Source organism: Oratosquilla oratoria, chromosome 16 (assembly GCF_046742065.1).
Source record: "Oratosquilla oratoria isolate Oo_2021 chromosome 16, ASM4674206v1, whole genome shotgun sequence".
Lineage (NCBI taxonomy): Eukaryota > Metazoa > Arthropoda > Malacostraca > Stomatopoda > Squillidae > Oratosquilla > Oratosquilla oratoria.
Genome location: NC_134792.1, coordinates 57,316,090 through 57,329,787, shown reverse-complemented (window position 1 = coordinate 57,329,787; position 13,698 = coordinate 57,316,090). Strand labels below are relative to the sequence as shown.

The 13,698-nt window shown below is 42.5% G+C and overlaps 1 protein-coding gene across 1 annotated transcript in view; it reads right to left on the bottom strand.

The window, feature by feature from the left end:
• IntS4 (integrator complex subunit 4) overlaps positions 1–13,698 on the bottom strand; it is a 44,362-nt gene that overhangs the window by 27,198 nt on the left and 3,466 nt on the right. The window contains exons 2-6 of the mRNA XM_076199907.1: positions 12,269–12,421; positions 11,813–11,938; positions 11,079–11,255; positions 10,059–10,193; positions 253–366 (exon numbers count right to left, since the gene is read on the bottom strand). Of these exons, the coding sequence (XP_076056022.1) occupies positions 253–366; positions 10,059–10,193; positions 11,079–11,255; positions 11,813–11,938; positions 12,269–12,421 (705 nt within the window). The remainder of the gene's footprint in view (positions 1–252; positions 367–10,058; positions 10,194–11,078; positions 11,256–11,812; positions 11,939–12,268; positions 12,422–13,698) is intronic.

The following is a 13,698-nucleotide window of genomic DNA, read 5'->3' as shown; positions in this document are numbered from 1 at the left end:
GGGTGCAGGGATGACCCGTCATCTAGGAGGTGCTAAGATGGGAGGGAGGGTGGAGGGGTGTGGAGTGTTTTCGGGGATGGAATGGGTGGGAATGATTTTATGCCTTGTCCTTTTTGGCTACCTCCCTGGTAAGGGGGAAAAAGACTTGGTATATGTATGTATGTAGATGTTTATTGATGGGATTTTATTATATTCCTATAGTCATTATTTTTTTATTATCAACAATTCCCTTCATACAATTCCGTACTTTACCTTAACCAGAATGAGAGCAGACTCCCGCACACTTTGATGCTCATCTGATAAAGCATCACATACACTAGTATATACTTCTGGTGCCAGTTTGATTCCTCTTTCATGAAGACTAAGCTGTGGGGATAAAAAAAATCATAGGCTGTTAACAAACATTCTCATTTCATAATTCAAATTTAACACAAATGAAGAACAGGAATATATACATACATATATATATATATATACACACACACACACACATACATATAACCAAAGGTTTTTCCCCCTTACAAGGGAGGTAGCCAAAACACAAAGGCATAAAAACCACTCCCACATATTCCATCCCCACATACTCCACTCCCATCCACCCCTCTCCCTCTCTCTTATCTTGGCTCCTCCTGGATGATGGGTCATCCCTGCATCTCGCCCACTGCCCTGGGTCAGAAGCAGTGTCGCAAGACACAGCACAAAATTTTGTATGCACACACACATATATATATCTCCATCAGGAGATGCAGCCTTGAGTGGCTGACACTCATTCCCCAGACTAGGCCCAAGATCTCCCTTTATTGACTTCAAATGTATTTCTTACACTTTTTGACATACGATATGGTTTACATCACAAACTCCCCCTTATTGGAAGGCTAGGACAGTGCCCCTCACAGAGGACTTTGTAGCATGGAATTTAATGAACCATGCCCTTGGTTCAACTTCACCAGTAGCAGGATTCGAACCACCATCCCCTCGACCTTTGCTCCAAGTAATGACACCCTAACAGCAACTGCTCTCCTCTTCCTACCACTTTCAGTCAGTGACAAAGAAACAATCCTACATTGATACAACATAGACAGCAGTCCAAAGCTTCTTCCCAGAGACATCTGTGGGAGGTTCTGAGAACCACTGCCAGCCATTACATAAGAACATACATAAGAATGAAAGAGACTGCAAGAAACCATAAGGCCTACACTTAGTGAAACTTGAGGCAACAACTAACTGATTATCCTCGTTCTGATCTACAGTCCTAGGCTCTGATTCGGACTCATTCTCAACTGAATAAAATTCGGAACCTTAATCAGGATTTTTTCTTTAAATCATATAACACCATAATCAAATAAATTACACAAATAAATTCTAACCTTACCAAAGGATGTTTTCTGTATCTGAGAGCATATAAGGAGCACACTGATGTTAGGCTTCATACAAGCAAGCCTGGCCATGTGAAAATCAGTTCAAAGATTATAAGAGGGAGTTTGCTTTTTTGAGTCCATTACCCCAGAATGTATGTCTCAGAGGGATAAATGTCCCTGTAACTGCCGTTTACTATGTCCTATCATATAATTTTTCCTATAATTGCAGCTCACTGGCTGAGCAGGTTAAGGTGTCGTTACTTGCGGCGAAGGTCAAGGTGAGGGCAGTTCGAATCCTGCCAACGGCGAAGTTGAACCAAGGGAATGGTTCATTAAATTCCACACTACAAAGCCCTCTGTGTGGGGCACCGTCCTAGCCTCCCGATAGGGAGGAGTGTGTGACGTTAAACCATATCATCATCATCATAATTGCAGCCTGAAGGGATTTCTCCCAATCTTTTCTGCATGAGGAGATGGAGAGGGGGTCGCCAATTAAATGAAGCAGCCTTGCTGATGATGTGCTGTGTCTTCCTGCACTGCTTCTGACCCAGGGTAGTGGGCAAGATGCAGGGATGATCCATCATCCAGGAGGAGCCAAGAAAAGAAGGAGGGAGTGGGTGGAGTGTGTGGGGATGGAATGGGTGGGAGTGGTTTTTATACCTTTGTTTTGGGGTACCTTTCTTGTAAGGGGTAAAGTCTTTGGTATATGTGTGTGTGTGTGTATATATATATATATATATATATATATATATATATATATGTAAGATTCCTTCCGCCCACGGACGATTTCTTTCAAGGAACAACGGGCCTCCTTACCCAAGAGGCCCATCGAAGAACGACCCATTCACCGCGTGGACCCAGCTGCGCATCAGAGGTCACCTTGTGACCTCCTTTCTCCATAGATCTTTCAAGATCACCAACAAACATGAGAACTCGCTCAATCCAGGGTCAGAGTTCACACCTACGGCTCTGGCTCCCCTCTGGCACCTCAAGACATTCTATTGGCTGCCCTTCTCGGGGGGCACGCCCCTTTTTTATTTCAATTGGCTGCCTTCTTATGGGCACGCCCATTTCTTAATTAGATTAAGTTTAGCTAGGAAAATCTGGCACCTCGAAAGTTGACTTCGGGGCTGCCAGACCAAGATTGTATCAGATCAGGCTCACCCCAATAAACTGGAAAAACCTATCCGCGTTTTCCACCAAAACCCCCTCCAACAAGTGGTGGCAGCTAGTGGATTTCGAACTCTACATACGAAGGCAAGACGAACTCTACAGCCATGAACATCGAAGCAGCTAGTGGATTTCGAACTCTAATCCATATCTACAAGCAACCAGCGAAAGCACGCTAAGCACCGATGTCTAGGCCATCGCCAATCAACCCACTCGACACCGAAGACAACATTTAACATTCTTCGAGCTTCGCCATCTCCACCAACAGCTGCCCAACAGACTTCCATTCTCCACCACGCCCTCCAACATCGAGCGACGAGAGCTTCGCTACTACAACCAGCTGCCCATCGAGCGACGAGAGCTTCGCTACTACAACCAGCTGCCCATCGAGCGACGAGAGCTTCGCTACTACAACCAGCTGCCCATCGAGCGACGAGAGCTTCGCTACTACAACCAGCTGCACATCAACGAGGTACCTTTCTGCAACTGCCTGCCTGAACGACCGACCTTCGCCGCTGTTTCCAGCTGCTCAACAGCTACGTCAAGAAGACACGTATAGCTCCTACAAGCCCCTTCTTTTATTTTTATTTTCTCAAAGTAATACTTGGGATTTGTATACAGTGCTCCTTTACCCATACATTCTGATATTTCAACAGAGCACTAACCTTTACCTACATTACAGCACTTCCGTGAACGCAGGATCCTCTCACAACTCCCCATCACCCTTTCTCCCATCACCCTGTGCGCGACCACAACCGCCCATCACCCGTTCCCTCCATACGTCAACTTGGGTAAGTAGATATATTTCCGTTTTATAAGTCCACCTAGTGCAACAGGATCTCTTTAATTTTTTTCGTAAATGCAACATAGTGACCACCACACTTACAGACCCGTTACACGTAGCCAATCGGCACAGATCCCGCAAGACATGGATGACCAACAACAACAACAACAACAACCACAACAGCGACAGGCTAGCTCCTCGGGACAAGGTGCAACTGCCGCGCCTACCCAAAATCTCGTTACATTAATTAAAGACGAATCGACTCTCCCTTTGTTTAATGGTAAGAATATACCAGTGCACAATTTCCTGACAGAAGTGGACGCTGAAATTGCACGTAGAGGCGCCACAGATGACAAAACAAAAATATCCATCTTGACGTCTAGGATTGACAAACATGGCACATTAGCAGGATTCATAATCCACGCTGACGCTTTCATCGAAATAAACACATACGCAGAATTCGTGGACGAGTTCAAGAAGGCCTTTGATATTTTTGAACCGCTTGGTGCCTTCTCAACCATTTATTCTGTAGGGAAAGAGTTAAATCACCCACCTTACCAACATAAGGATCAATCAGTGAGTGTAGCAACCTCAGTAAAAACCAAATTAAGAGAAGATCTTGTTAACAGTCAATGGGTAACAAACGGCATGATGAGTGTGGAATATGTCGTATCCATGGTAGCCTACCTGGTTTTTATCTCTAAATTGCACCCAGAGACGTTGCGACGTGTAGGGACCTCCGCCTTCAAACCGGATATGAAATTATCGAGATTCGCTAGACAATTTCCTGACTCGGACAAGGTGACCGAGGAAATAGAAAGCCAGACTACACCTATTACACGAAACCACATGATAGCCCAGGTAACACAGGCCACTCCCCCTATCACGAGATCAAGACATGCATCTCGCACACGTCATCAGTCACGTCACAGGTCCCCCTCAAGGACACGAAAGTTTTGCAACTATTGCCGGAAAGTAGGACACACAGACGATATATGTTATCGTAAATTCCCCTCAACGCCCAACAAACACTGCAGTTATCATGGAAGATGTTTTCACTCATCAGACAGATGTAGAGTCTTACGTTCACAATCCCCACACAACCGAGGATCAACCCACTCTGCCAGGTATTCACGTAACTCATCCCCGACATACTCGCGTCATGCATCTCCTGTGAGACATACACGCCACTCCTCCCCTGGTAACCTGTCACATAACTCATCATCTACCTGACTCCTCAGTAAGAAACGGAAAGGCCTGTCAAGATCAGATAACCCTTATACTGACATACATACGTCCATGTTGCCAGTTCACACACTTAACGTATCAGATACATCTCCTACATTAACCTTCAACGCCACGACTGGAAAAACCAAATTGAAAGTTTTTCTTGACACAGGTTCCCCAGTGAACATTATGTCTGTCAATAGTTTTAATAAACTACGCACCCACACAAAGCGAGTGACTATTCTAGAACCACCAGATGTCAATTTGTGCAATGTGGATGGGATTCCTTTCCCCATCATTGGAAAATTTTCTTTAGACATTAGCTTCAAGAATGAGTGCCCATCCATTACAGTTCCTACTTATGTAGCAGATGTTCATTTCCCTGCTGATGTCCTCATAGGCTTAAACTTGATGAAGCAGCATAACATTATTATATATCCTGCTCAGCATGGCATCATTTATGCAAACCATTTCCTCCCAGCATTGCCTTCAGCAATTTCCCCTACTGTCAACCACCTCAAGGTGACCGAACAGGAAAAGCCCAAGTTAAGTTCAAGTAATTTTAGCCAAAATAGTCAAACCAACTCTGTTGATGACGACACCTACAAACAGACACATGCACATGACTCTCAACCCTCCATTCCATTACCAACGGTAGGAAGATGTTCTAAGCGTAACAGGCGCGCGCTATCTTCTCATAGGTCTAAATCTGCTAAGAGACAGACAAAACAACAAGTGAAAGCCAGTGATCTTTTGCCAGCGGAAGCAAATTTCTTGCCCCTCTTAGAGGAATTCAACACACAATCCGCACCAGTCTCTCAAGTGTTATCGACTTTCCGACATTCTCACGCAGTACTTATCAGTCCAAAGACACTGTTCCCTCGTGAGTACACACGCATACATATACGAGTCTTCCAAGCACCAGACACCGATGTACTCTGTATGCCAGAAACTTGCCGCGTAAAGGGTATCTCTCTGTTCTCAGCCATCAGCTCTACTTCCAGAAGAGGTCACACTTGCATTATTATTGCAAATAATAGTAACGCCCCCCTCCATCTCACACTTGGCACAAACATCTGTGATTTCCAAATTTACCCTTCTCGTATCAAAATCATGGATAACGAGCTCCCAACTTCTCAAGTTTGTGCCACAGTTCCCAATGTGCAAGCAGCACAGGAACCTATTAACGCATCTCACCTTAACTCAATTGATTTCCCTGATGCACAAGCAGACTTGCTTGCACTTTGCAACAAGTTCAGACAGACCATTGCAACGGAAGGTGAACCCCTTGGAGTCACTAATATAATTCAACATCATATACCCCTTCGTGAGAACTCTAAACCATGTTACATTCCCGCATACAGACTACCGCACTCTAAACGCATGATAGTGGATTCACTGATTAAAGACATGATTGCACAGGACGTAATTGAAACGTCGATTAGCGAGTGGAATTTTCCACTCTTTGTTGTGCCCAAGCAGGACGGGTCTTTTCGACCTGTAGTGGATTTCAGAGAGTTAAATAAACTCATCATTCCTGACCGACACCCTATTCCCCTGCTAAACGACCTCCTCCACTCTGTTGGTGAAAACAATGTAGTTTTCACCACCTTAGACCTTATGTCGGGATATTTCCAGATCCCCCTTGCTCCAGAGTCGAGGCCTCTGACAGCTTTTAGCACACCCACAGGACACTATCAATTTAAACGACTCGCCATGGGTCTCATTTCAGCCCCTTCAGTATTCACACGCCTCATGCATCAAGTACTTAATGGTCTCATTGGTGATTCTGTTTTCATGTATCTTGACGATGTCATAATAGCTTCCAAATCCATTGACGAACATCTACACACTCTACACAATGTGTTCTCGCGGCTAGAACAAGCAGGTCTCAAATTGAAACTTAAGAAGTGTTCCTTCCTTCAGAAGGAAATACGTTTCTTAGGACACGTCCTAAATTCCAAAGGAATATTAACTTCACAGGACAAGGTCAAGGCAGTCACTGAATTCCCACGTCCTACTTCCGTAGATCACGTACGTTCATTCCTTGGTCTATCAGGATTTTACAGACGTTACATTCAAGGTTACGCTAGTGTAGCAGCACCTTTGACGTCACTCCTTAAGAAAGACATACCCTTCATTTGGACACCTGACCAAGAGAAAGCCTTTACTGACTTAAAGAAAGCCTTAACCACAGCTCCTGTCCTTGCATTTCCAGACCACAAGTTTCCCTTCACAATTTACACAGATGCCTCATATTCCGGGTTAGGCGCTGTTCTCATGCAAGAACACAACTCAAAACTCAGACCTATTGCTTATGCGAGCCGCACTCTTAACAAGCACGAACGTAATTACTCAGTCACAGAAATAGAAGCATTAGCAGTGATATACGCCCTCAAACATTTCAAAGACATTATCCTCGGGTACGAAATACACATATACACAGACCATCAACCAATCTTACATTTGTTTAAAGGGAAAAATCTATCAGGAAAACTTGCCCGATGGTTTCTCACCATCCAAGAATACATGCCCACCTTCCATTTTGTCCATGGAAAAGCAAATCAGGTGGCAGACGCTCTTAGTCGACACATTGCAACCGTCATTCCAGTCCCTATTTCAACTAATATTACACAAGCACGCATAGCAGCAGCTCAGAGATCAGACCCTCTCTGGAAACGTGTCATATATTTCCTCGAATCTGCAGACACAGGTGACACTGACAATTTCCCCCCAGACATTGACAACTACACACTAGTTGATGACATTCTCTATCATAAAACAACATTAACAAACAAACAGGAACCCAACAGATCGGTCCTCCAACTAGTAGTTCCTACAGAGCTCATTCCAGAAGTTTTAAAACTTCTACACGATTCCCCGATTGCTGCACATCCTGGCAAAGATAAATGTGTTACTCAGGCTAGACTACATTATTTTTGGTTAACTATGCGTAAGGACATACACAACCACATCGACTCCTGTCATTCTTGTGCGAGTCACAAAGGTCACATTAGCGGTCATGTTCCAATTCTAAATTACCCTACACCTTCAAAACCCTTCGACACAGTAGCTGTCGATCTCCTTAAGTTACCTCTTACACCAAATGGTAACAAATACCTTTTTGTCTGTGTCGACCACTTTTCTAGATTCTGTATTCTTGCACCCTTACCAGACAAGACAGCACAGCACGTTGCAAAGACAATTATTGACAACCTCATATGCCCATATACGACACCCAAAACTCTAATCTCTGACAACGGCAGTGAGTTTAACAATGAGATTCTTTCGAACATTTGCGAGTATTTCCAAATCAATAAATGTAATACTACTGCTTATCATCCTAGTTCAAATGGCCTCGTTGAGCGCCAAAATAGAAAGATTCTCAATGTTATCAGACATCTTGCTTCTGACATTCAACCCTCCTGGGATGAACATGTTCCCATGATTCAAGCGTGTCTAAATTCTGCAATAAATAAATCAATATCAGAGTCACCTCATTTTGTTCTTTTTGGTTCAGACAAACAGCTCCCTTATGATCTTCTCCTTTCAGATCTACCTCCAATCTATAATTTCAATGACCTTGTGAAAGTTAAAGTAGCAAATTTTAATCACCTTTTCAAAAGAATACATAATTCTCTCCATCTAACCAAGGACAAAATGGTCCGTTTGCACAACAAATCAGCCAGAACTGACACTTTTGATATTGGAGATATTGTTTACACTCTTAACCACACACCTACCTCTAAGCTTTCAGCAAAATTCTCAGGTCCCTATCGTATCCTTGACCACGAATCCAACAATAAAGTAAAGGCACTCAGTTTGCAAACTAGGACAGAGACTCTGTTGCATAAAGATCACATAAAAAAGGTTCCTCGTGGCTTAGACATAGAAGATGTTAATTCCCCAACTACCTCAATTCAGGATAGAGACGACAGCTCACGAACCGTCTCGCAAATCCCGCCAGTACCATTTTTCCATTATAATCTACGTAACAGAGCCACGCCTTCATAAATGTATATTCCTTGTATAGGTGAACGGAAACAATATCTACTTTCCAATATTCTTAATTTTAAGCTCTCTTATTTTTCATATATTTTATTCTTGTATATAATCCTAATGCCAAGGCCGTGTTAAGGACCTTGCCTTGTGTTTTGTTCTTGTTTCTCTGTGTGTACAGTCACCGGGACGGTGACAATAGCGTGGCCGAGCATTGTAAGATTCCTTCCGCCCACGGACGATTTCTTTCAAGGAACAACGGGCCTCCTTACACGGGCCTCCTTACCCAAGAGGCCCATCGAAGAACGACCCATTCACCGCGTGGACCCAGCTGCGCATCAGAGGTCACCTTGTGACCTCCTTTCTCCATAGATCTTTCAAGATCACCAACAAACATGAGAACTCGCTCAATCCAGGGTCAGAGTTCACACCTACGGCTCTGGCTCCCCTCTGGCACCTCAAGACATTCTATTGGCTGCCCTTCTCGGGGGGCACGCCCCTTTTTTATTTCAATTGGCTGCCTTCTTATGGGCACGCCCATTTCTTAATTAGATTAAGTTTAGCTAGGAAAATCTGGCACCTCAAAAGTTGACTTCGGGGCTGCCAGACCAAGATTGTATCAGATCAGGCTCACCCCAATAAACTGGAAAAACCTATCCGCGTTTTCCACCAAAACCCCCTCCAACATATATATATATATATATATCGTGCTTACTGAATAACAAAAATATAATATGTAAGGGAAGTAGTTTAGACATTAAACTAAATCATAATAAAGAGACTGTATGGGACACTTTGAATGTACGGGAGGCAGAAAGGATAAAGCTATGAGTGATTGAGATGAACTGTTTGAGAAGTATAATGGGGTGACAAGGATGAATATACTGAGAAATGAGGAGGTGAGACACACAGCACGGAGTGGAAAGGGAGATGGCAGATGGTATTGCTCAAAGAATATTGGCATGGTTGGGACACATGGAAAGAATGAGTGAAGAAGGACTAGCAAAAAGAATGTGGAGGACAAAGGTGGATGGAGTGAACTAGAGGGGAATACAAATAATGGGATGGATGGAGGAGTTGAAGGAGACACTGCATTAAAGAGGAATGTCTGTTGAGCAGGGAAGAAAGAAGGCAGGAGATAGTGTGGGAGGAGAATGGTTATGAATGAATAACTCACATGACCTGATGGGATTTCTCCTCATCTTCTCTATTTACTCCTGAGGGGGTGAGGGAGGGAGACCATGTAAATGAAGCAGCAGGGATAAAGCAGCTTTGACCGCCAGGCTTGCTGTGGAGGTGCTGTGTCTTGCTTCATTGCTTCTGACCTGGGCAATGGGTGAGAGAGTAGGTATGTCCTTTCGTCCACAGGGAGTGGAGATTTTTAAAAGTGAACAAATGGGTGATGGATGGCTGGAGGGTGAGTGTATACTTTGACTGGCTACCTCTTACGGGGAAGAAGTTTTTTGATATAGAGATAGATATATGATACAGACATGGGTAAATCATGGTACAGTACTTACGAAAGCAGTGAAAGTTGCAGTCCGAACTCGGTTGTCATGAGCATCTGTATGGTCCATCAACGCCTTCATGATGGATGCTCTCGTCTTGGTTGCCTCAACTGGGCACAAACCACCAAGAGTCTGGAGACATCTCACCTGTATAAGAAAAAGCTATGGTTATCACTTGACTTCATATTTGGGCACCATACATGGATACTATATGTACATACATAGTGACTTGGTCTCCTAACTCAGGGGTTCTATATGCAGTCCTCTCCTTTGGATGAAAAAAAGCACTGCAAGCTAGCACCTGCTCCCCTGGGCATGGGAATGGGGAATGTGAATCTAAGGCCACAGTTTTACCCACTGATCTGGCAGTACAAAGGATCACAAAGATGGAGCATGCCGACAGGAGACCTTTTCATCTATATCTAGGTCAGATAAAAAAAAAAATATATATATATACATATATATATATATAATAATAATAATAATAATAATACATACATATACCAAGGCTTTTCCCCCCTTTCAAGGGAGGTAGCCAAAAAGGGAAAGGCATAAAAACACTCTAAATAAATGAATAAAAAAAAAACTATAATAATGTAAATAATGAATAAAATACATAAATAAATGCATAGATATATTTAAAGATAAACAAACAGGTAAATAGTAAATAATAATAAATTGACATACATACTAATAATAAATGAGAATCTACGCAAATAATAATAAACAAACGGACAAATGATAACAAAACAAATAATAGAAAATAAATGACAGTCATTACAGTATATATGCTCTGAGCTCTCCAGACAAACACAGCCCATTTAATGCAACATGAATACTATCTATATATCAAAGGCTTTTTCTCCTTTCCGAGGGAGGTTGCCGTGTCAAAATGAATGCACTCACTCCCATCAAACACCCGCTCCTCACAGATAATGGGTCATCCCTCTATCCCACCTACTACCCTGGGTTAGAAGCAATGCAACAAAACACTTCAAATTCTCATACTAAGATCTTGAATAATTTTTTTACCTTAACCAGGTAGTTGTTATTATTTAACTTGGTAAGCGCAAGCTGAATGATCCGTTCCTGAAGTTTGGCATCACTGGAGCATAACTGTGCCAAGACTAAAGCTGTATGATTTGCTTGTGCAATTACTTTGTGGGACTTGCTGGAGTTGGCAATACTCAAAACTTCTTCTACAGCAATCTGTAAATGTCATATAATTGAAATTCTATGGAATTAAGTGCATAATACAACAATATCTCTCAAACAAGTTATTAGCGAGATGAATAATGATTTAAAGATTTCATAAGTACAGCTTTTGACAAATCAATACATACAAAGACCATTCACAAATGACAGTATTTGTTACTATGGAAAAAGATATTAGATCTGTCAAAAAAGAGAGAGATAAAAGTAGAAAGAGAGGGAGGGAAGGACAAGGGAGAGAGAGGAGAAGGGAAAGGGAAGGGAGAGCAAGAGGAGAGGAAGGGAGAGGGAGGGAAAGATTGGATGGAAGGAAGGAGAGAAGAGGAGGGAGGAAGGGAGAGATTGACTGATTGATTTATGGAATTTTTGGCTTGAAGGCCTAGCGCCAGAGCTGGTAGGCCATTCAGCACATATCTATCATATATGAATATATAGAATTTCAAGTAAAACAGTAAAAACAATAGCCACTCACAAAAAACACATCAAAACAAGATACACTCACAAGCAATCATACACAATTTTAAAGGAGAGAGAGAGAAAGAAAAAATTCTTACTTGTGCCTCTGCTGGAGTGGAAGTGACTGCTGACAGTAGTGCCAATACTTTCATTACCACAACTGTGTCAGTGTCTTGATGGAGGAGACCTGTCAGCTTCCTAAACACTTCAGTCTGTATTTTCCCCTAGAAATTTCAAATTGGGAAAGACTCAATCATGGAATCAAACATAAAGGTGTCACCACACCCATGGAAAATACTGTTGGAAGCATCTTTCACATGCTTGGAGACCAAGAGTCGGGTCTTTGGAGCTGCCCCTCAAGATGAAGGCAAGTGTTAATGGGTTCTGAAGATGGGCAGAAGGATTATCACTAGGAGACAGCCATAATTTCCAACATTATTTCTTACATTTAGTCCTCAATCCAGTATAAAAACACTTTGAAATGTTAATTACAGAAAATAAAAACAATAACATATTAAAATTCTTGCAACTTTATTTTCTCAATAAAAACATACCGTTAGTGGTAGAGCATGATAGAGTGAAACAAGAGCTGGTAGCAGTTCTTCTGCCCTGTTGGAATCCAAAGCTGTTATGTTGAAGTCAACCTGGTCAACTCCTCTCGCTCTTCTTACTAGTTGTAGACGCTTGGCAGGACGAGGTCCTTCTTCCTGTTTTCAAAGTAAACAAATATGTAATTAAATTAAAACTTTCAAATAATTACTTTCTACACTATACGAAAAGATCCTAAAATTCTCTTCCCTATCTATGGATAACCCTATCAATACCCCGACACAGGACCAGCAATGAGGTACATGGTGGTCCTGCAAGAAAGATAATCTTCTTGCCACTTATCTTCCCAAAGGGATTTCTCCCTGTCTTCTTCTTTTCTCTACAAGGGGATGGAGATGAGGGGGGTCACTGATTTAATGAAGCAGCCTTGCTGTGGATGTACTGTGTCTTGCAACACTGCTTCTGATCCAGGGCAGTGGACAGGATGCAGGGATGACCCATCATCCAGGAGGTGCCAAGATGTGAGGGAGGGAGGAGGGTGGAGGGTAGTGGAGTATATAGGGGATGGAATGGGTGGGAGTGGTTTCTATGCCTTTGTTTTTTGGCTATCTCCCTTGTAAGGGGTAAAAAGCCTTTGGTATATGTATGTATCTTCACCTCCCATCAAACTCGTCCCCTCTATCTGGAGATGCAGCCCTGGGAGGGTGACATCATCCCTGAATGTACATAAAGATCTCTCTCTCTCTCTCTCTCTTTCCCAATTTTGACCATTTTTTCATGTAAGAAGGGGTGACAATTGCTTCTTACTCCCTTCCTCTCCTGGCGACACACAGAAACTTCCCCATGCTAACACAACACAGACAATAGTTCAAGATTTCTTCCTGGAAAGAATTGTGAGAGGACTTAAGGACCATTACTAAGTGTTGCATTTTTACAATAAGTGAATCTTCAGATAGTAATTATTATACTATAGAGGACAGCCAGCAACAGGTACCAGAGTCCCAGATATCTCTATACATTGTGCTTTATCACTAACTGCCCTTTCTTACAAGACATGTCCTCAACTCACTATACATGACATCTATAATTTTTTTGTCTCTAAAACTAATATTGTCCTTACAATTAGCCTCAGGATCCCTTAATTGAGAGGGGGCTGAAATTCTCAGTAAGGCTCAATCTTTGATGACAACCCAGGAAGGTGTTTTGGTGCTCAATCTAATTTTCTATCAATTCCTGCAATATCAGTTGCCTACAACCAAATTTCCTCTTTGTAGAACACCTTCTCCTCTTCCAAACTCTATTTCTCTCTCTCACCGAAACCTCAGTATCTACTCAGTCTCTCCTACTTTTTACTCTAATTTTCAACCCTAAACCGGTTGCACACAATGATATAGGTGTCTACCATATTCCTGTGATTTTTTTTTCTAAGTATTAA